Raw genomic sequence first — 20187 nt, 5'->3', positions numbered from 1 at the left:
TGTGTGGTAGGAGTGACTTACTGAACGCTGCGAGAAATCTGTGTATGCACTCGTCCATGTTGATGTATTACTTCTCTCATATTTGTACTTGGCAGGTGTGATAAAATTCAGTCTGAAAATATTGGTGCCACTGATTACTGTCAACATATCCACACTTAAGACCTTTTTTTCTGTTTTGGGGTGTAAGTGGATGATAATTGGAGCATAACTTAGAAGATATGGGTCTCTGCCATGCTGCTGGCACTAACTAGCCTTTTTTTGGATAACTGTCAAATTTTATGGAAGGTGATCAAAAGTCCCGTGAATTCTTCTCAGCTTGATGGACGCGTTGTTATTTTGGTCATAAGCATCCTTTCTAAACATTAATGTTTAAGTGATTATTAGAATTTCTCTACCCAATATCTTAGGGTGGTTGTGGGGTACACTTGGAGATGTAAAGCCAAGGAAATAACATGTTTTATTGCAAAGTTAAAAAATCTTGTGCTTCTAAGTAGTTAAGCCTCAAATAGCATTAACTTCATAGTTCTGATATCTTGCCAGTTTAGTTTGGGTGGGGACTTAAAATTTTGTGATCTGTGGTCTTGGATTTGCTTATTGCTCTTCTGACTTGAAAACAGTATTTATAGCCCCTCAACGGCAATATAGCAAGGGAAATAGCTGGTTTCAATTGGCTTTTGCTGTTTGAGGATTTCAGCTATTCAGTGTGCTACATGTAATGCTTGTTCCCTTGAGGAAATTGTGTTACAGAGTGCTCTTCAATAGTTTGTCTCCATCAGCATGGTTTCAAGTGTAGTACCTCTTTCAAAACCAAACCTTACTGAACCCAAACAGTAAAAACTGACAGCTGTTTTACCCAAGTAACTTAAGACAGGTTTTCTTACAAGTCTGTAGTAATTTAAAGAAATGTTTCTGTGGGATGTTATGAGGAGGATTGAACTTCAAATCTAGTCCCTTTTAATGTAAGTTTTTTGAAGTCTGGTAAAAATAAGCTGCATCGTGTAATGACTGTGCAGTCTTTCTAGGCAGCAGTTGTATTTTGTGACATTCTTTCAAGATGAACCTGGTACTTAATTTGGTACAACTTGGGGTTTGTCTCAGTCTTTGAAGAACGCGTCTGTAAGCCTGTATGGGATTTTGTAATACTGTCATTTCCTTCCCCATGCAGGACTTGTGGAAGAGGAAACACAAAGATTTCCAAATGAATAACCGAAAGGAAGATATGGAGATTGCTTCCCACTACCGTCATCTGCTGCGTGAGCTTAACGAGCAGAGACAACACGGCATCCTCTGTGATGTTTGCATTATAGTGGAGGGGAAGATATTCAAGGCTCACAAAAACGTTCTGCTTGGAAGTAGTCGCTACTTCAAAACACTGTACTGCCAGGTACAGAAAACCTCTGACCAGGCCACAGTCACCCATTTAGACATTGTAACTGCACAAGGCTTTAAAGCAATCATTGACTTCATGTATTCTGCACACCTAGCACTGACCAGCAGAAACGTCATTGAGGTGATGTCAGCTGCTAGCTATCTGCAAATGACAGATATTGTACAAGCCTGTCACAATTTCATAAAAGCAGCTCTCGACATAAGCATAAAGTCTGATGCCTCGGATGACCTCGTTGATTATGAACTTGGAGCCCCTTCCAGCAGTAGTACGGATGCTTTGATTTCAGCAGTTGTGGCTGGCAGGAGTATATCTCCCTGGTTAGCTCGGCGAACAAGTCCAGCAAACTCTTCTGGAGATTCAGCTATTGCCAGCTGCCATGAAGGAGGGAGTAGTTATGGAAAAGAGGATCAAGAACCAAAAACAGACAGCCACGAAGACATTTCATCCCAGTCTCTTTGGTCTAGTGACATGGGCTATGGGTCTTTACGTATCAAAGAGGAACAGGTTTCACCGTCCCATTATGGAGGGAGTGAACTACATTCTGCCAAGGATAGTGCAATACAGAATGCGTTCTCAGAACAAGGAGTAGGGGATGGCTGGCAACCCACTGGGCGCAGGAAGAACAGAAAAAATAAAGAAACTGTGCGGCATATTACGCAGCAAGTGGAGGATGACAGCAGGGCAAGTTCTCCAATGCCATCTTTTTTACCTGCCTCAGGCTGGCCGTACAGCAGTCGAGACCCAAGTAAGTCATTCTTCTGATTTTCGTGGTTGAAGTAAAGAATGTTGAGTTAATAAGATCTGTTTATGGTATGATCTTACCAGTCTCTGAAATCTATTAGCTTGCCAGAAACTGAAAAATGTAGAAGCCTGTGTTGCCAGCAATCAAAAGAACCAAGTACTGTACAGTTCAGTCAGGAACCTCGGTGTCACAGCATTGCAGGCTGGTTCTCCTGTGAAAGAAGTTGGTAGTTTTGTTTTGGCCTTGAACATAGAATGGCATAAATCACCCCCAAAACACCATTATAGTTCTTGGAATTAATGAGAGAAAAGGTTGGAATTTATTTTAGCAGGTGTGCAAACTGATGTCAAGGTTGAAGAATTTTCCTTGCACAGTATATTGATGATGTAATTACAGCACACACAGGTGTAATTTAGTCTTAATGATACTATCTTCAGTACTTCCTGATATTCAGGTGTCACTTTCTCATGTCTAAGAAAACCACCATAGCTTGTTGCTGGTAATGGCAAGATAAGTGTTTGGTAAATCCTAAGAATAATGAGGTTTTTTTCAGGTACTACTAAGGCTTAAAATGTCTTTTGATGTGTGACTACTCATAGTCTGAGATGAGTGGCTGCTTTTGAAGTGTATAGACAGGGAGAAAAATGTTTTCTTGACTTCTTTTGAATCTCCAGTAGTTATTTTTCTGTCTCAAGGTAACTCCTATTTGATTCATTAATCACTGGCAATTAGTAGATCCAGGAATGCTAGTGATACAGGAGTTTGGGTGGTTTTTTCCTAAGGACTTTAAGGCAGTGTGGTATTAAACTCCCTCAAGCTGACTTGAAGAACTTTGTGCTGTGAGTTAGCCTGCGTTTCATTGCATACCAGAATCCAAGTCAGCCAGGAGAAGGGCGTGTGAGATTATATACCCTTATGTTGCCAAATGCGGATGAAAAAAGCAATATAAATAGTACTGAAAGTCTGAAGAGTCTTTATGGGCTGAAAAAGGATGTTTAAGTTGCTTACATACTGAAGTTTAAATGCGGTTTTCATTGAATGGGTAACGCTCTACAAATGTCTTTAGATTTATTATGTTTTACAGTTATCTGCTGCAGCGAGCTTGCATGTAATTATTCTAATTGGCTGATGATAAAATCTGAACAACGTCAGTTAGGAGAAAAATAGGAGATAACTTAAGATAACAGTGATTTATGACGAATCTTGTTTTTATAATGCATGTATTTTAGAATTGTTTTGAATGAAGATTCAGCACGGATTGCCTGGTGTACTATTCGCACGCAAATATTTTTCACTTTCACGGCATCTCATAAAAACAGCTCAATCACTTGTACTGTCTATAAGGTGTGTGGGGTTTGGACAGGTATATGAAGTAAACCACCCATGCTGGAGTGACTGCAGAAACAGAACTGCAACTCTGATCCTCTTAGCAAACTGGTTATAGACTGAATGTCTTTAAATTACTGAAAACAGTGCAAAATATAAGAGATTGTATTACTGGAAGCTGAATGAAGTTTAGATTATTTAATTCCTAATTGTTAAGGAATTAAATAGAAGTGGCCTTTTTCTTTACAACTGTTTGAGATGAGAGGAAGATGGTTGCGGGTGTTGACTCAGCGCAGTGCTGAGACAGCGCATCAGCAGGCACAATCAAATTATTTGTTCCAAATTTTGTCTTAAATGTGGTTTCCCGTTGTCATGGTTTAACCCCAGCCAGCAACTAGGCACTATGCAGCCGCTCGCTCACTCCTCCCACTCCCAGTGGGATGCAGGGGAGAATTGGGAAAAAAAAAAAAGGAAAACTTCTGGGTTGGGATAAGAAAGATTTAATAACTAAAGTAAAATAAAATGTAATACTAACAATAATAATAACAATATATAATAATAACTGTAATGAAAAGGAATAAAATAAAATAATTTTAAAAATTAATAAAACCCAAGAAAAGACAAGTGATGCACAATGCAGTTGCTCACCTCCCTCTGACCGATGCCCGAGCAGCGATCCGCCCCTCCCGGCCAACTCCCCCCAGTTTATATACTGAGCATGATGTGCTATGGTATGGAATATCCCTTTGGCTAGTTGGGGTCAGCTGTCCTGGCCATGCTCCCTCCCAGCTTTTTGTTTGTGCACCTGCTTGCTGGCAGAGCACGGGAAACTGAAAAATCCTTAACTTAGGATAAGCACTACTTAGCAACAAGTAAAACATCAGTCTGTTATCAACAGTATTCTCACACTAAATGCAAACCACACTGTACTAGCTACTAAGAAGAAAATTAACTCTATCTCAGCCGAAACCAGGACACCAATAAAAGAGGTGTTTCTAATGATGGGAAAGGGGAAGCTGAATGGTGGTGGTTGAGGGAATAGTTTCAATATTCCACTAGTGCTGGTAAAGCAAAAGGAAAAACTGAATAGCAACACTTCTCATTGTCTCACTATCCAAAACGAGAGCAAAGCCAGAACCGGACAGGCACAGGGGCTACGTATGTTGGCAGCGGCCAGCCAGTCTGGCTGCTGCTCCGAGAGCAATGTGTGCAAAGTAAAAGTAACCATGCTTTGGAGCAAGGGCAGGGTGTGGAGTCTGGGCTGCTCATGGTTTTCCCAAGTTAGCCATCTGGAGAGGTGAGCAGAGATGAAATTCTCCTTTCTGTCCTGCTGAAAAGGGACGTTTCTCTGCCCTGTGGGGCCTGAAATGGCGGGATGGGTGCATATGGGCTTAACGGCAGGGAGTATCTCTGCATGCTTCCCCTAAGCAAGAGGAGCCCTGCGTGTATTTCAGGTCAAATTTTCTTGTCTTTTGGGGGATTTTTTTGGTATGATTTCAAAGGATTTGAGATCTGTGCATGTTCAGTTTCAGTTAACACTTGGGCAGCTTGTCAGCAGCAAGCCTCTTGTGTGCTTGTGTGTGTGTCGATGTGTGGTTTGGGTGAGATCAGAGTTGGTCGCTCAGGTGAGGTTGCTTCTCTTTCAGCATGAAGTGAAAGCATCCCTGCTCCCCCAGATGATCACCGTCTTGGTCCCTACAAGCAATGGGGTCTTTTGGTCTCACATTACTATTTCCCATCTCCAGCAGGTGGAAGCAACCCTCTTGCGAACTGCTCCATCTCCCAAGTTGCCAAGCTCCACGGTTCTGCTTAGCTTGGTTATTGGTACCCCAGGTTCTTCCCTCTCCTGCTGGAATTCAGTAGTCATCTAGGGGTGTTGGAAACTTAGCTCCTATGCATGAAGAAAAAATTATTCTCTTGTGTGAAAACAGATAATGGCAGGTGTCTGCACTGTGTAATGAGTATTTGGGATGTGGTTAAATTCTGGCTTGAAGTTGTCTTTGATTTAGTAGTGTCAGGCTTTGTTCTTTAAAACAGACTTCATAGTCTAAGGCTCTTTTTTTGCCTCATGTATTTAGAAGTGTCCCTATCTGTATTGTTCATAGCTAGGATGAAAAAGTACTCGTTTGCTGAGGAAATGGTTGTTGAATGTTCTTTCATAAGTAGCTAAGAAGAAAAAAGTTACCTAGAACTCTTTGTTCTTTGAGGCTCATTCACTTCTCTGATCTATTCAGTTATTTTAAGATGTTGCTTGTTAAGTCTGAAAGCTCTCATTGTGGGCTAATTTGGGTACCATTTGCAAATGCCTCTATACTGGAGTACTAACACAGACCTCCTGGCAATGTGAAAGCTGATCTAGGAGAGTCCGTCTTAAAAGTTTGGTGTTAGTGTCTTCCTCCTGAAATTGTGCAAGATATTAATTTGGTCTTGCTTGCAAGCAGCATTGCATTTCAGCAACATGCAAGCAACATTTGGGAAGGTGGACCTTGCAAGTAACCGTTGCATCACCCTTTTAAATCAGTGATTATTTGGGGCAGTGTACTTCACAGCTTAAAAATATTCTCCTACTCCTGTATTAAGTTACAATGTGTTATTGTAACATAACATAAATTACTTCTGTTACAAAGAAGCACGTTGCAGTCACTGAAACTTTGCTTTTGCAACAACTAACAGCTCCTTTACACTTGATAGTGGTGCTTCTTTCGGTGGGAGACATGTTCTTATCAATATAGGCAGGGTGTACTAAAGTGTCCCAAATAGGTTAAGTAGCCTGTACTTTAATATGAATCAACGGGGCCTCAAAAAGACACAATTTTTTTTTTTTTTTAATTGAAAGGATAAGAAAATTCTTTCAGAATCAGTCGATTCTTTTCTAGATGCTGGTGAGGTGCTGCTGAGAGTCTTTGAATTTGATCACACTACGGATTAAAATAAAAAGGATTGTCTGGAGTAATCTTATTAATGGTAATCTAACATCATGGAAATAGCAACTGAAGCAAGAGATTCTTAACGTCTGCCATGAAGAGTGTATCTTCTTCATCCAAGAAAAAATGATCAAATAGAATTTGCAAAAGAATGCAAACTAAGTTGAGATGCTAGATTGAGAATGTGATTAAGCTCTCAGTTTCTACAGGGTAGTGTCAGTCAAGCACAAATCTTGATAAGGACCATCTTTTCATGCTAGTTTCAATTTATTAATTTGGATTCTCTGTTTAGCATAAAACATATTAGGTTTTTTCTTTCTCATCCTGTTTGGGTTGTTCAGGATGTCAGTCTGTCATTCCTTGTATGAAACATTCATGTATATGTTTTCCTCACCAAGCCGCATTAACTTGGAACAGCAATTCTCCAAAGTAAACTGAAGGATAGGCTTATATAAATAATAACTTTCTTCATAACTGAGCCAAGAAGAATCTCCTCCACAGACTTAATAACAGGTCTGTCTTCTATTTTAACCTTTTTTTTCTTGAATTTCATAGGTTTTCTAAAGAAACATATTGCTATTTGTTAGTCTTAATATCAAAGAGGCTTATGAAATTCAGAAGTAGTCTAGTGCCTTGAGCATCTTCATTTTCCTTAGGTTGCTGTTCCTCTACTATTGCTGGATATAGTTTTTACAGGATTACATGTCCTGAATGCGTAGACAACAGGATCGGGCGGTATTTAAAAGGTTCTTGCTGAAGAGGACAGTTACCTTCACTAGAAGAACAAAATGTTGCTTCCTGGTTTTGCCTCTCCGTATAATGGAAAACTCTGTCACTTCGAGGGTGACTTTTGAAGAATTTATTGATGGTTTTATTAATGTGCTAGTTCAAGCATAGTAGTTATGATTCAGGAATTTATTTCAAAGGAAATACTCCCACACATCTTCTGAGTGTTTGCACCCTAAAGCTGCAAGTGAATTTTTGTATGCCAATTGACTGTGAAATGAAGCTAATTATTTTCAAAACAGAACAGTCACTTTTAAAGATGCTACGGTTTGGGAACTTTTTGCTTTACTTTGGTTACGTGTAGTGAAATTGTATTCTGTAAGAAGAGCTTCAGGACTTAAGTAAGCCCAGAGTAGTGACCTTCATGGGAAGGATGAACAGGACTTCACTATATCCTTCTGACTTTGCAGAGTTCCAAGTTCCTTTAGTATTTTCCCATCAAAATCTTTAATTATGCTCAAGTTTCCTCCCTCGTGGTGAGGAGATGTTCAAGTTCATAATTTTTCAGTGACACAATCTGATTTTGGTGCCTGCTGCAGGGAGTTGTGCTACTGGCTCTCTGTGAAGATTGGAGGCAGCTGGTGTCGTAAGCCTTTTCCTATCCCTTTTTCTGTCTTGGTTTCTAGAGAACAAATTATGATTACAGGAGTTGTTGGCGAGCACAGATGCTTAACAGTTGGATCATATAGTGAGCTTGCATTTCAGAAGGCTTCAGAGGGAGGCAAGAAAAAGCTCAGTCTAGATGAACTCTCAACTAATTTTGTGCTGGTGAGGTCTCTGGACCTGTCTGAGTGCAGGTAGGTGAATGTGTAGATTGTCTTATTATAAGATTATTTTATTCTTGCAAAAAAATCTTTTTGTCAGCAAGCTACCAGGCTTCCTGTAACTCAGCTTTTCAGTGCAAATCTTCAAATCTTTCCTTGATTTTTTTTTTTAATTATTACTATTTAAAAAAAAACAAACAGTGAAAATTCTGTTGTTTCTATTGTGATATTTGGCAAGCATATTAGTCCAAGTAGTGGAATAGAGGTCTTGCATAATGAGAAGAGGAAAAAAATTAGCATGGTGTTTGTATTCAGGATTCAGGTGTTTAAGGAACTCTTAAGATTTTTGTTCTGCAAAACCTGTATAATACTTTTGGCTTTACATGATGCTTTATAAATAATCAATTTACCTGTCCTGAAGAGCTGGTGTTTAAAAGAGAAGAAAAAAGATGATCTGCAGGCTAGCACTGAGGGTTAATATTAATGAAGAAATAAAGAAAACACAGTGTGAACTTGCTCAGAAAGAACGGGACTTTGCAATCGGCGACGGAGGCTATTTGGTGTGAAGGATTATGCCAGCATGGAATGGAGACAGAGAAAGGGGAGGAGAGGTAGCATGGTACAGGAGAGAACAGAACAAGGAGCGGGAAGAGGGATAATAGAAAAAGAGAACTGAGAACAAGTTCTGAGAACAAAGAGCCTGAATTTGGTGTAGTAAAGGTGGTGTCTGAGACAGACTGAAGAGATGAGGGAGCAAGGTTAAACCAGAACGTGTCTGTACTGGGAATACCTATTGAACATTAAGGCACAATGAATGAATTGATTTTTAGGCTTTTGTACCCAGCTATTCCCGTTGGAGATGGATAAACCTTACTGCGATTAACTCTCTCTTGTCCAGTCATTCTTCACTCTTCTTTTTAACCTCTGCAGCCCAATATTAAAAAAAAAAAACCCTTTTGCTCCAGCTTGGAATGCAGCTGCACAGTAAATAATAGTGCTCCTGCATGCTGTTCTGCCTTGCCTGTCTCCCATTAGCGGCACATTGATCCATCTACTCTGGCCTGCCCAAAACTTCTTTCCCTGCTCCTCAAAAAGTGTAGGAAAAGCGTATCTTTTGTGAGACATGTTATCACATACTTGATACTCACTATTCATCTTATCTAAAATAAAGATATATTGGTAAATTGTAGATTTTTATGGGTCGAAAACAAATGTATTGAAGGTGATGCTAAGGGAAGTCTTAGTAGGTGGGTTGAAAGCGTGCAGTGTTGAAAGGATCCACGTAGCGTGGCAGCCAAAGAAATTCTTGGGACAGAATACAGTCATTTACTCTTCTTTTAAATGGATTTTGCTTTGAAAAGATTGAGTCTCCAATCCATCTGCCATGGTCTGAGTTCTGCTTGCAATGTAAAAACTTAAGGCAGTTGTTTAAGTATTTGTTACGGCTGTGAATGAAAACTAGGCTGGTTAAATTTTCAATTGTCAGATTAATATCTGATGTCCTAAAACAACATGGGCTTAAATTTTAATAGTTTCCTACTGTTAGTTCATTATTTAGATCACTCTTTTATGCTCAACTTTGGAAAGATCACTTTTTAAGGAGGATAGATGTTTTGGATCAAAACATTCAGCTTATTGGAAAGGTGCTGGAGTATTTTTGAGGGTAGGTAATAGTAAATTACAAATTGCCTGCCACTTGGAAAATTAAGTTAATTACTGCATTTTTCCACCTGCTTTTCATGAAGTTGTAGTTACGGTGCAAGGTATTAAAATTTCCTTTGCTACAATTGAGGGGGTTTGAATGATGTTTTTAATGGGGAGATATTTCGACGCCTTAAGCAGTGGTAGTCGGCGATGCCAGGCTTTCTTTGGCAGCCAGACCTGGAGGGGTTACAGATTTGTGCTGTAATGCCACCCCACGAATTCTTTCTTAGCACCGAAATCAGCTTAGCCCATGTTCTGCATTCCTCTGGCTTACGGAGCTGCCCAGGTTTCTAGACCGTCTTTGGTACTCTCTTCATGTGCATGAAGTATCCAGTTTACTGTGTGGAGGTGGCTGCTAGTTGCAGCAAAATGCAAAACCAACCAACCAACCAAAAAAAACCAAACAAACAACCCCCCCCCACCTGTGTGTCCATATGCTGAATTTTGCAGAAACTTTGCAGAGAGGGCTTAGTGAATAATTCAGGTTCTCTGTATCACCACAGTTACAGGCTAACAAAATTATTAGGATGCAATCTTTGCAGGAATAACTTTTTTGAGTTTCTGTTATTAAAGGGTTAGGTCAGGTTATTTTCAAGTTTGGAAACTAAAATCATTGCTTTAAACCCAGACACTTATTCCCTGGCTACACCCTGGCTTTAAAATGGTTCCACCCTAAACCAGCTTTAGCTCAAAGCTCAGTGTCTGTTTCCTTTCCCCACCCTGCATTCCATTTTCCCCAGGCTCCAAAGCCCTCCTCCTCCTCTTCCTCCTCCCTATGGTAACAGCCCAGATTCTGTTAATCTGCTTTAACTCCAGAGATCAGAGGCACTTCCCCTCTCTTGAGTGCCCTTCTCACTATTTTATTTGTTCCTTGTACCAAGGTTACGCTAGGCTCATCTTTAGAGAGATCTCAACCTTTAAAAAAAATCTTTTTTCCCCTTTTTTGTTTCTTTACTGAAATTACAAGTGAGAAATCAAGAAGGTTTTAGAATTTTAACATAAAAAAATTCTAATCCTACTTTATAATCACCACTGTTCAGGACTTGCACTTTCCTATTTGAAGTGCTGCTTTTGCATTAAAACATAGTAGGAATTCATTCTTTAGATGCAGTGTCTAGGAATCAAAACCGAAAACTAACTTTGCTGTATTGGTCTCAGATTTTGTTTGTTTGTTTGTTTGGGGTTTTTTTACATTTCTTACAGGCACTTGTTTCAAAAGGTAAATATTTGTTCTGAGGATTTTCAAAGGTTGTAACTCAGCATCCTGTCATATCATGAGTAGTAGTGTTCATATTTAATGTGGTACTTGAATGTTATATTTCTATCCCTTCATGTTTGTGTCTAGTCATGTGCAGATGTGCAGCAAGAGACTGTCTCTGTACTGAGGAGCAGAAGAGAGTAATATCAGTCCCTTTACTGCATGAGTTACGAAACTTAGAAAAAGAGGTTAAGCTTATAGTCAACCTTAGTATTTCTAAAGTGATAGTCTGTTTGAAGTTACTGTACAATTCTCTGCATATTTTGGGGAAACGAGTGTGGCTTAAGGTATTTCTGCACTGCCCAGTCATTCCTGCTCCTGCAAGGACCACTTTATTTATTCCATTTTAGAATATTTTCAAAAACAATCAACTCATCCAATTTAACCATTTCTCTCTTCTTTGGATTTGGGTGTTTTGTTGTATCTTGTTTTGGTGAAGATCAGTTCATTGACCAGGTTTACTCTGTAGCCCTACAAACAGTTGAGTTGAGGTCACTAACAGGCAGCGGGAGGGCAGCAGCAAGCAGCTGGGTTTGGGGCCAGGAGCTCGTTTTGCTGACGCAGACCACAGGAGAATATCTCCAGAATTTGATTCAATGTTAGGAAAACAAATATTACAGGAAAGAGATAAAAATTGATTATTTTATTTTCAGATACCTGGAAGAGTGGAGGGAATTTTCCAGTTGATATTTGCACACTGATTACTGTTTTGAGGAGAACAAAGATGGAGATATACTTGTGCTTTTAGAATTCCAGTGCAGAAATATCAATGTAAAACCAGGTGGTATTTGTGTAGAACAAGCCTGTTTTATTTTAGAAATACTATTCTAGAGGTATTGAGGAGAATATGTCTGTCGGTAAAACATACATGGTGAACATCCTATGGCTGTAGGCTTGAAAACTGTATTCAAGCCTATATGATGAATGCTGCCTTTCAGTTGGCATGAGCTCCCTCTGAGCCCTCCAGAAACAGGAACAGCATTGGAAATTTGCAGTTTTATGCAGGATGTTGTTTTTCAGCAACTCAAATCCCAACAGTGCAGGACAGTGTCCCAGGTCACCCTGCTTTGAATCATGGTTGAGAAGCTGTAGTAGGACTCAAACCTGGAAGAAGAGGGGTGGGAAAGCGCAGCCTGCGGGAGACCATGTTTTTCGTTCCATAAGGATTCATTTAAGATATCTTACAGTCTTTAAAATAAAGGCAGTTTTTAACGATCATATATGTTGTGGTTAAATATCTATGTTTGCCTGATGGTTTCCTCTGTTATGAAATTGGAGCTTATTTTGAACGCTGTGCACATTTATTATATCCATATGTATACTATTATGTTTGTAAAATAGTGCTAATAAAAACCAATATAGCTCATGGCATCACTTCTCTACGTACATATTACAGTATGTGAGAACGCTGGGTTTTGCTTAACAACTGGGAAGTTGTGAAACACTTTTGAAGGATTTCTATTAGAAAGGAGGGGGGTATCTGAAATACAGTACAAGCTTCAAGGATATTTTTAGCAGCTGGTGAAAAATTGTCATTTTTCTACCAGTCCAGGTGCTCCTTTTTTTATTTTTTTTATTCCCAAGAAAAAACACTAGGAAATGAAAGCTTTTTCCCCCCCCCCCCCCCCCCCCTTCCCTGTGAGCTTAAAAATGAATTATGTCTTTTGCACAGAAGGAGACCAAGCCAAATCTTCCTAAACTTCTACAAGAAACACCATCCGTGAAATTTTAGATGAAATCTAGTGTCAGGCAGATCTCTATAGATACTTGACACAAACAAACAGGTAGAAGAACCTCAGAAAATTAAGTCTTTGATTTCACCTAAGTTTTTTCTGGAAGAGTTCGGCTCAGGTCATAATTTGGCAGTGTCCTTGAAAGAAAAGCTGAGTTTTAAGTGGCTCCCACTTTCCCGTAGTACTTAATTGCACCCCTACGCTCTGCTGCAGTTGTTCTCTGAAAATGTCTGTACAACCATGTAGTGAACCGGATTGGGGAACTGATCGGGGTTTAAAAATAACTTTTTTTAATAAACCAGTTTATTTTTAACATATTGGTTCCTGTCTCAAGTTCACCTCGCAACTATACATGTAGTCTTGGTACAACTGAGGGAGTAGCAGGGGAGGATGCAGGAATGAGCATTTGGGATGGGAGAAGTGCTGATGTTGGGACCTCTTCCCTCGCCCCCCTCTGCCCTTTCTGCTTGTCACGTTGTAAACAAAAAAAATATTACATTTGCCACCACGCTAAGAATTATCCAGCTGTGTGCAGGAGATCCTAAACAACTACCCCAGAAAGCACAATGCCTGCATCCATCACAGATAGCTTCCAGGGCCAATGCCATTTACTTTGTTCATTAGCAACTTGGGTGGTGGATGGAGTGAACCCTCAGCAAGTTGTTGGATGATGCCAGACTGGGCGGAATGATTTGCTGGAAGGCGGCGGTGCCAGACGCAGCATGAATTCAACAAAGACAAATGTGAAGTCCTGCACGTGGGACAGAATAACCCCATGCACCAGTATGGGTTGGCAGACAAGGAGTGAGAAAGCAGCTTTGCAGAAAACGTGTTCTAGTGGGTAACGAGCTGAAGAGGGGTCTGCGTGCCCTCGCAGCAGCGAAGGCTGGCTGCGTGCTCAGTTGCCTTACAAAGAGCGTACCTAGCATGTCAAGGGAATCGAGATCACGTTTGGAGTACAAGATCCAGTTTGGGGATCTCCAGGACAAGAAGGACTTTGACAAGCTTGAGCAAGCCCAGCTGAGACCATCAAGATGTTGTGTATGAGGAGAGGCTGAGATAGCTTGGTTTAACCTTGAAGAAGAGAAGGGAGGTGGAGGGTTTGTCCAGAGCCAGACCCTTCTCAGATTTGTATGGAGAAAGGATGAGAGGTGATGGACACAAGTTACAGGAAGGGAAATTCTCATGGGGTAAAAGGAGGAAATTCTTCACAGAATGGTCAGATGACGGAGGAAGGGCCCGGAGAAGTTGTGGTATCTCGCTCCTCGCAGATATTCAGAACTTGACTATACAAGGCCCTGAGCAACAGGCTCTAACTCTAAAAGTAGCCCTGAAGTCACTTCAATCTAATTTATTCTACGATTCTTAAAAATGGATCCAGGTAGTACAGCAGTAACGCTGTCACAAGTCAGGACAGCTACGTGCTAGCTGTCTGTTGGTGACACTGCTTAAGATGTAATTCCAGTTGCTGTTGTTTTCAAACTGTACTTTCCTTGATGCTTGCCTTTCTGTTCCTGACAGCAGCACTGATGTGCCTGAAAGCTTGTCTTTCCTTCCCTTCACCTTTCTACCCTAACTTATGTAAAGAAAGGATATTCTCTCCCCCTATAAACTTTGCTGTGGGTTTTTATGTGCTTTGTTCTTACATGTGTTAAAAAGAAAATAAACAGCATGACTTGCCAGCCCTGCTTCACATTTGCCTATGGGAAGGAAAGTATTTGGTGGACTTAGCTGGGCTTCTACTGTTTATGACTGTCAAGTGTTTTTTATAAATAAGAGTAGGATATAAGATTATCCAGCGTTTCTTTAATTAGCTCCAGATAGTTGTGGGATCTTGCTGTCACCCCTAGCTTTGGCAAGTGTCCACAAAATGCAAGCAGCCAGCGACTTTGGCTGGGTTTAGTTGACGGTGTTACTGATGTTGGGTTAAAAGGATGCTGGTGAAACCAGCTGGACGATGGCGTTCGTTCTGCTGAAGCACCTACAGGCTTAAGTTCTGCCAAAACACGTGCTGCAGCTGTGCGGTTGGGTGAGCTGTGCGGAAAGGGTAAGGACACTTTCTGTGACAGGAGGTGGCTTGAATTGCCGTTGTCTTTGGAGGTTGTGGGGACTTGTACAGATGCGATGAGTTTACTCCAGGTGCTGAGCAGTGATAACCTCCCGTTCAAAAAGGCATGCTTGGAGCAATGGCTCATGCTGTGTGAAAAAGCGCTGAATTTGAGGGGAGTTGAGGAGAGGTTGGAAGGGCTCCTAAAAGCTTCCTGAAATTTGCCTGGGTGATAGAACTTACAGAAACTGGCTTAAAGCTTTGGCTGTAAATGATAAGCTAAATACTGTTGCATTCCTTTCAAGGGCTGCCGTATTTGCTGGCTGACTTCCCCCACGTTGCTGGCGGTTGGGTCACTTTGATTAGGTAGACAGTCGCTTGATGATGCGTGTCATGCGACCTCATCATCCTGGAAACTCAGAAGACCAAGGGAGAAGCATTACTGCTTTGTATTTCTGCCAAACAGAAAGGGACTTTGAAGAGCAGATGACAGACTTCTTGGATCTCCTCTTGCCTTGAGACTGTAATGAAAAGAGCAATATTGAGGAATAGCGACCTGGCAAAAAGTTGCCTTTAGTTCTTGGGGAAGAGCTTGTTTCTGCTTTCAATTTTCTGGCAGCAGATGTAATCTTGTATGGCTTTTATTCACACCTTTCTCTCTTCTCAGGGGTTTAGTCCTCCAGCTACAGATTTCTAGAAGATATTCAACTATGTACATGAGAGAGCAGGAATAAAAGTTGAAAGAGGGAAAAATGATTGAAAAAACAAATTATGAAAGAGAATAATAGGATTGGGAGTCTGGGAAACAACAGAAAACACCAATGGGGGTTTAATGAGAAGGTAAAAACACAATACAAACAAGAAATAAGTGGTGTGCGAGAAACAGACACTGAGGAGGTAGTTTGGTAACAGCTGAGTTTAAGCTGTAATGAGGAAAAATGACTGAAGCAGAGAGAAGAAAAAAAATTTGTGTATTAAAGCCATTGATTGATTGTATTCAAATGGATTCTTTAAAATGGAGAAGCTTTTCCTTGGTCTTTCTGAAATGGCACATGTATTTTTTTCAGTTGTTTGCCTAGATTTAATGCTTTTTATTGTCAATTTTCTCCTAGATCTTGGAAAACAATTTATCACATTAACATTTCATTCAGATACTTCTATAAGTTGTATCACCTTTATTTCTGCCATAGACCTTCCCAAGGGGCTAATGTCTGTAGTACTTCTTGATTTTCTGACTAGTACAACTTGGTTTTCTCATACCTGGGTTTGTGACAGGAGCTCAGTTTATATGACTTTCAGTCTTTTTTTTCTTTTCTCTCTCTCTCTTTTTTTTTTTTTTTTTTTTAAGGTAGTACTGGCATGCCTGCTGATAAATGGGATTTCTGATCTGGATTTGGGCTTCGCATGGTGTAGCAAAACGAACAAGTTTCCTGTGGCTGTACTTCCCTTGCAGAGCAAGCATACAGTTCAGTTTTGTTTTGCCCAAGCATAAATGTCTGCGCAGTAGCCACCCTGTGTGCATTTGGGATGTTGTACTGCTCCTGTTGTACTGGCGTGAGCGTTATTCCTGTTAATAGATCTGTTAAAGCCTGTGGTTGGAAGTGAAGGGTGTTTTGCCGTGCTGTGCTCAGCTGGGATGTGTGATCTCTGTGAGAAGGTGCTCATAATCGGGCTTCCTATATTCCGTTGACATTAGGCTTTCATGTGTAGGTAAGATCTTTACCAGTTAAATGTTGCTTTCGCAGTTTCAGAGATGCATGGAAATACCGTTGCCAAAATTGTAAAAAGGTGGGCCCTGTGTTTTATTTGAAAATAAAAAAAAAAAAAAATACTCATCCAAGTCAACAAACTGATAAAGCTTTTCTAAAGCTTCTGTGTTTTGGGAAGTAGGCTGGTGTAATAGAATAACTGCAAAATAATTATTTGCTAAAGAGACTAATGAGCTCAGTTTTTTAGAGCAGCATTAATCCCATGTTTAGCTTGCTGCCCTGATCGGGATTTCCTGCGAGCGGTGCCTGGAATCCGTGCAGTTGCAGGGACTGTCTCAGCAGTGTGAAAAATGAGATGTGGAGGAGTTGGATGGAGAGCTCAGGCAGCCACGTGACCCGCTGCCTTGAATAATTGCAAAATAGAAGCTCATTTACTAAAGCTTCGTTTACGTACTGTTGAAGCACTGTAGTAAACAGTTTAGATTGCTGGGAAGTGACGGATACTTTTGATTCATATAATTCTTTGGCTAAATCTTGTTAAAAGAAACTGTATTCTAGAGAAGAGAGAAGTGGTTTTGGAGGCACTGTGAAGAGGAACTTCATGCATTTTTGGGTTTTGGTGTACTGAGAGTACTTTAGTACTTATGTGACTAAGTGGATATTTATTTTGCCGTAATGCGTATTTGATTAGGTTACATCAGCTATAAATACTGGAAGCTCTAAAGCCTCTGTTTCACTGTCTGTCTCTAATCTTGGCTTTTGAGGAACATTTAATGTCTTGTTGTGGTTACAATTAATCTGCGTGTGTTTTAGCAATTAGTGTTTATGTGCAGCAGGCAGCAACAGATTCTGGCAACTGTCAATCAGCATCTGTAATTGGCTATGAAAAAGGACGGGAGAAAACGCAAGGTGATTTACTGCCTGCCTGGTTATTTGGCAACACCGTTCTGTTGACAAACACCCTTTCTGGCCCAAGTTATTTGCTGTGATTTGCTGCATAGGCGGTGAAGAGCAGAGGAATAGCAGTATTACCATGGCTTTGATTTGATAAAGCTGTCTGTTACATTACCAGTTTAATGGGCTAGAATTTACTTTCTTCGCCACCTTTTGTAGCAGCTGCTGGTTTTTAAACTCTTGTCGTTTCCCTTCCTGTGGAAATGTTTGTTTTTAAAACAAACTTCATTATCATCTAGAAAAACGCATATACCTGTTACCTGCTCACTCAGTAACAGAGGGATGATAAAATATGTAAAAATTCAAAGCAATTGAATTCTTCTGCTTGGCTAAGATTTAATAAAACTGATCATATGAGATTATACAAGCAAAACACAGATGGGGGAGGGAGAATGGTTTGTTTTAAAGAGAGAGAGCATCTCTAATAGTTCATAGTTGCTGCTGCTGTGTTTGTGGCCCCTGGCCTTGGGTATTCCTTACATCTCTGGGGTGTAGGAGTACTCTGCTAATGATCATTTTTTCCTTATTGTTTGTTTGAGGCTTTTTTTGTTTTTTTAAAGGAAGTGGAAAAACTTAACAGTAAGAGGTACTGGTAGTACAGTACAGCTTGGTAAAATGAATCTGAACATGTTAAGGAATCTGCCATGCCCTGGGCTGGGACTGGGAAATTCACTGATTGATCCTGGCTCTGCGGGCTGGACACCTTGAACAAGTCACCATGTCTTTCTCTGGCAGTTACCACCTGTAAAAGGGAGATAAAAATAATGATCTTCCTTTAGCTGTTTTCCAGGTTACAGGAGGTAGGCAGTGTACCAGCGTCCTCATTAGCATTTTTTTAATGAGGGTATGCAGATTGATGTCTTGCCCTGGTTTGAAGTTGTTGAACATTACAACCGAGTGTTAATGTGCCACACTCTTCCCCTTCCCTTCTCGTGAGCTCTGCCGCTGTGAAACCTTCTGTACGGGAATAAGTTTATTGCTGTGGTGTATATAGACAACACCTGAATTCCTTGCCCTGAGAAGTGCAAGATGAATTTGTGAAAGCAGCTGAGTGTTAATTTTGTACATGTCATACCACTATTTTGTACATGTCATACCACTATTTTGTACTGTAATAGTTGCCTCTTGCATTAAGTAGATTTAAACATATTTTGAATTAGGAGGCAATAAAAGGTTCAGGATCCGCAAAACAGCTTTTTTCCATCTGATCGCTCATTATCAATGCCTCCTCTTTGGATTTGGATTTTTTTCCGTCTATGTCTTGATAGTACAAATGCTACAAAGGCATCCATTTGTTGGGAAGCTTTAGCCCTGTTTGCCAGGTACTCGACTAGGTTTTGAGCATGTGAGCTGTGTTCTGCTGCTGCAGATCCTGGAGTAGGTAATTGCAGTTTGTTTTACGCACTTTATAAATGGAGTAACAGCCCTTTTTGCAGATAATTTTTTGTTTCGTGTGAAGAATAGAGAGGACCATAAGAGTCACTTTCCTTTACATAAAAATACATAAATTATTTAAGACTATAAAAGAGTCAAAGTTCAAACGAGAGAGAATCTTTAACTAGACTTCCCCCAAAATACAAAAATAAACAGTGTTTTTGCAGGGAGGAATTAACCTTATCTTAGCTTTTTCATTTTTATTTGGGTTCACTAATTGATGTTTTTGTTAATAGTCTGTTATGTTTTTATACAGCTTCTTTGTAGCTACCTGTTGTCAAGTGGCTAATCTGTGTCCTTGTTTTTTGTTTTTAACAAAAAAAATGTGTATTTTTCAGATAAGTGATCCCAAGGGATTTATACTAATTAGCAGTCCACTATTATAAGCTGTTTATTATTGGAGTTTTTCAAAACCTTCATCATCGAGAAGTGAAAGAATGTAAATTTGGACTACCGGAGTAAAACTGTGGAAAAAACAGTACTTAAACATTTGAACATAATTTCAGTACTAGCAGACTATCCTGAAATCTTAGTTTTAAATAAAAAAATAAATGAGGTTTTATCCAGTTACTTGGTTGTGGGGGAGGTTGTACACATCTCATTCCCTTCATAGTGTGTGGTGCTGAAGTTAAGACCTGTTGATGGGGCAGAAGTGAAGGGTGCAGATGGGTGCAGGCTGGAAGAACAGAAACCCCCAGCTGTGGGGTGGGTGCGCTTTCTATCAAGCCTCTGAATGGCCAAGTTCATCTTCAGACTTTTGGAAGAGGGGAGGCGAGAAACAACACCCACGTGAAAAGTGCCGATAAGGCCAAAATAGGTGGTGATAAGTTCCCGGTTCTCAGTTATTTGGACCCATGGTTAGACAGGCACGTGTGGTCGGTGTGCCACATCTCAGGAAATTGTTGGCGTCTCTGACAGCTTCTTTCGTCACGCAGGTGCTGATGTGACAGTAACAGAGCCCAGCAGCTCCGACAGCAGAGTGGAGCGATCGGACCCGTACGTGAACGTCGACGAAGCCCTCATCGGTGGGGAAGCCAGCTACATCTCTCAGCCCCTGACTCCGGAGAAGGAGGATGCGCTCCAGGCTGCCACCGTCGCCAACCTGCGGGCAGCTCTCATGAGTAAGAACAGTTTGCTGTCTCTGAAAGCCGACATGCTGGGAGAGGATAGTTCTCTGCTGTTTGAGTACTTACCCAAAGGCACGCATTCTCTCTCTCGTAAGTTTGTGGTTTTATATTTTTTGTTTACTGACACTTTAAGTGAAATCTTTAGCGAGAAGAAAATAGAGGTCACTGTCTCATTTATTACTACTGATATGTTTATATCCAGTTTCAAGTCCTGCTTAATCCCACTTTCCATAAAATTTGGAAACCTGTGTCTGGTACTGATCCAGCTTTAATGTTAACAGCTGAAGCC

The 20187-nt window shown here is 40.4% G+C and overlaps 1 protein-coding gene across 8 annotated transcripts in view; it reads left to right on the top strand.

Annotated features, from left to right (window-relative positions):
- Positions 1–20187, top strand: part of ZBTB46 (zinc finger and BTB domain containing 46) — a 61345-nt gene that overhangs the window by 16001 nt on the left and 25157 nt on the right. For all 8 annotated transcript variants that reach the window (XR_008234782.1, XM_052784643.1, XM_052784582.1 and 5 more), the window contains 2 exons: positions 1166–2135; positions 19707–19988. Coding sequence is in view for 7 of the 8 variants with exons in the window: in XM_052784643.1 (XP_052640603.1) it covers positions 1166–2135; positions 19707–19988 (1252 nt within the window). In the remaining variant the exon portion in view is untranslated. The remainder of the gene's footprint in view (positions 1–1165; positions 2136–19706; positions 19989–20187) is intronic.

This window comes from Harpia harpyja, chromosome 1 (genome assembly GCF_026419915.1).
Source record: "Harpia harpyja isolate bHarHar1 chromosome 1, bHarHar1 primary haplotype, whole genome shotgun sequence".
NCBI classification, from domain to species: domain Eukaryota; kingdom Metazoa; phylum Chordata; class Aves; order Accipitriformes; family Accipitridae; genus Harpia; species Harpia harpyja.
The sequence above is the reverse complement of the archived record's forward strand: the minus strand, read 5'-3'. Positions and strand labels throughout refer to the sequence as shown.